The sequence below is a fragment of the Wasmannia auropunctata genome, unplaced genomic scaffold, assembly GCF_000956235.1.
Source record: "Wasmannia auropunctata unplaced genomic scaffold, wasmannia.A_1.0 LD336061.1, whole genome shotgun sequence".
NCBI classification, from domain to species: Eukaryota; Metazoa; Arthropoda; class Insecta; order Hymenoptera; family Formicidae; genus Wasmannia; species Wasmannia auropunctata.
In genome coordinates this window covers 1,420,134-1,422,464 of record NW_012026829.1, presented here as the reverse complement: position 1 = coordinate 1,422,464, position 2,331 = coordinate 1,420,134, and the positions used below count along the sequence as shown (strand labels likewise).

Here is a 2,331-nt window from a genome sequence, read left to right as displayed (position 1 = left end):
CTATAATTTATATTGATCCAATGAATATGGCCTAATTGAAGCCGAAACGTCTGGATCCGATTTAAATATAATTGCTTTTTGGCTACCAATAACTTGCCTTTGGCTCATTTGCCCTTGTTTGTCCATTGTTTTAATTAAAAGATGAATTTTTTCTGCTTTACCCAGGCTATAACTGCGACAAATAAAAATTGAAAGGAAATCTTTTTTTTAAATTGCCAAAAGTGTCTTAAAATTAGTACGGACTATTACGCTGAACATTCTATATAATAACGTACGTGTTTGATTCATTTCTCTTTAATGCTTCGACATTATATATAAAATAATTTAAAAAATGCAAATCTCTTAGCTGGATTTTCATCACAGAGGCTCACTGATCGTTAATTTCGTCGAGAAAAATCGTGCTTGTATCAATTGATCATGTTACCCATAAGATAAACAAGCAGCTATCTATACCTGAGTTTTCGATGTTAATTGCACCACGGCGACCACGGTCTTTCGAAAGTTCAACTTTGTGTCAGCATTGCCTGTGGCGTTCTTCGTTGTTCGATAACAATTAAGATTCGTCACAGTCGAGTTGGAGTGAAAACGCGTTGCTGCTCTTTAAACACCATCGTCGCCGTGTTTGAAAATTATGCAACGACCAAATTGTAACTTGTAATTAAAATAACTCAAAACATATTTAAAACATATAATTTCGTATCTCATTAAACTTCATAAAATATATACTATCTAAAATACAAAGTATATTGAAAACACCCTTTCTACACTAATAAAGATAAAAAGATCGTTTATATCTTATATAAACATACTGTAAATAGAAAATCTTTATAAAAAAGTTATAAAAAATACATTATGCCCTTGTAATTTCGAATAGTAAGTATTGAAAACACCCTTTCTACACTAATAAAGATAAAAAGATCGTTTATATCTCATATAAACATACTGAAAATAGAAAATCTTTATAAAAAAGTTATAAAAAATACATTATGCCCTTGTAATTTCGAATAACGCGCGATTTATGCTCTTCTCGTTTATGAATTACGTTTGTCCTCTTATTCATAAAAAATTGTTTCCCTGTGCTTTTTGTTCCACTTCTCGATCTCGTCGATGGAAATCCATATATCATTTGCGAGTAACTCGGGCTCCTCGAATGCCGCGAAATGACCACCTCGAGGCATTTTGGTAATTCGTAAGAGATTCACGAATCGTGTTCTCAGTTCGTCCGGACTTTGCGCCATGATTTCGTGAGGGAACTGCGCACAGGCGCTGGGAACTTTAACCGGTATTCTGTAAAGAAAAAAAGATATTTTGCAGTTACGTTGCGATAACAGTAATTCTTGCGATAACATTGCAGTTACGTACGAATTCAGGGTTGCCGTCAGGGATCTGTTCGACTTGGTGTACTGTTCAGCGTATATTCTCATGGCCGTAGTCATACTATTCGACACCCAATAGATCATTAGGTTGTCGATCAATTCGTCGTACGTATATTTCTCCAGAAATCCACCGTCTTCCCTGTATTTGTAAGACACATTTGTGCCGGTAGAAAACTTCTCGATGATATACGATGCTAAGCCGGCAGGTGAATCGTTTAGTCCGACTCCTGAAACACACACGGCGACGCGCTTGAAGAGATACATGATTTTTGTTTAACATACACGCAAAACTCTCTTGCAATTTCAATTTATATAATGGACGTATATAAGTTCAGGACGCTAATTCTTTTCGTATAATATAAAATACGTTTTGCGTACCAACTGTATCCGGTTTCGTAGCTTGAATATGATAATATCCAGTCTCCGCCAGAAACTGGCCGATAAAACCTTTTCTCTTAGTTTTATTAGCACAAGGTAAAAACGAAGAAAAACTCTTCAATGCGTTTTTCAGTAGAGCCCATTTACTGAGTATTAAGCATAAATTGGAATGCATACCCAAGACGCTACAATTTGCATTAACTTACATTGTTGTTATGTACACCTTTAATGCTAGGCATCAAATTATAGGTTCAACTGATAAAGCTTTAGATAATGAACTTACTGTTGCGGATATAGACACGACATGGTTTGAATGACAATGGCACCCCAATCGCCACCTTGAACATAATACTTATCATAGCCGAGCCTTAACATGAGATTCTTGAAAATCACGCTCATTTGAAGACTCGAAAGTTCAGGTATCGTAGCTGCGCTGGAGAAACCGAATCCAGGCAGCGAAGGCGCTATCACTTCAAATACGAAATCGTGCTCGGGTCTCGGTGAGGTCAGTAATGGAATGATCTTGTAAAATTCCATTATGGAACCAGGCCATCCGTGTACAATTAACAACGGCAAA

The 2,331-nt window shown here is 36.3% G+C and overlaps 1 protein-coding gene across 1 annotated transcript in view; it reads right to left on the bottom strand.

Moving 5' to 3' along the window:
• Positions 1–356: 356 nt before the first annotated feature.
• Positions 357–2,331, bottom strand: part of LOC105450486 (juvenile hormone epoxide hydrolase 1-like) — a 2,908-nt gene continuing 933 nt past the window's right edge. Inside the window, exons 3-6 of the mRNA XM_011690338.1 lie at positions 2,038–2,327; positions 1,755–1,939; positions 1,363–1,603; positions 357–1,287 (exon numbers count right to left, since the gene is read on the bottom strand). Coding sequence (XP_011688640.1) covers positions 1,053–1,287; positions 1,363–1,603; positions 1,755–1,939; positions 2,038–2,327 — 951 coding nt within the window. The 3' untranslated portion in view covers positions 357–1,052. The remainder of the gene's footprint in view (positions 1,288–1,362; positions 1,604–1,754; positions 1,940–2,037; positions 2,328–2,331) is intronic.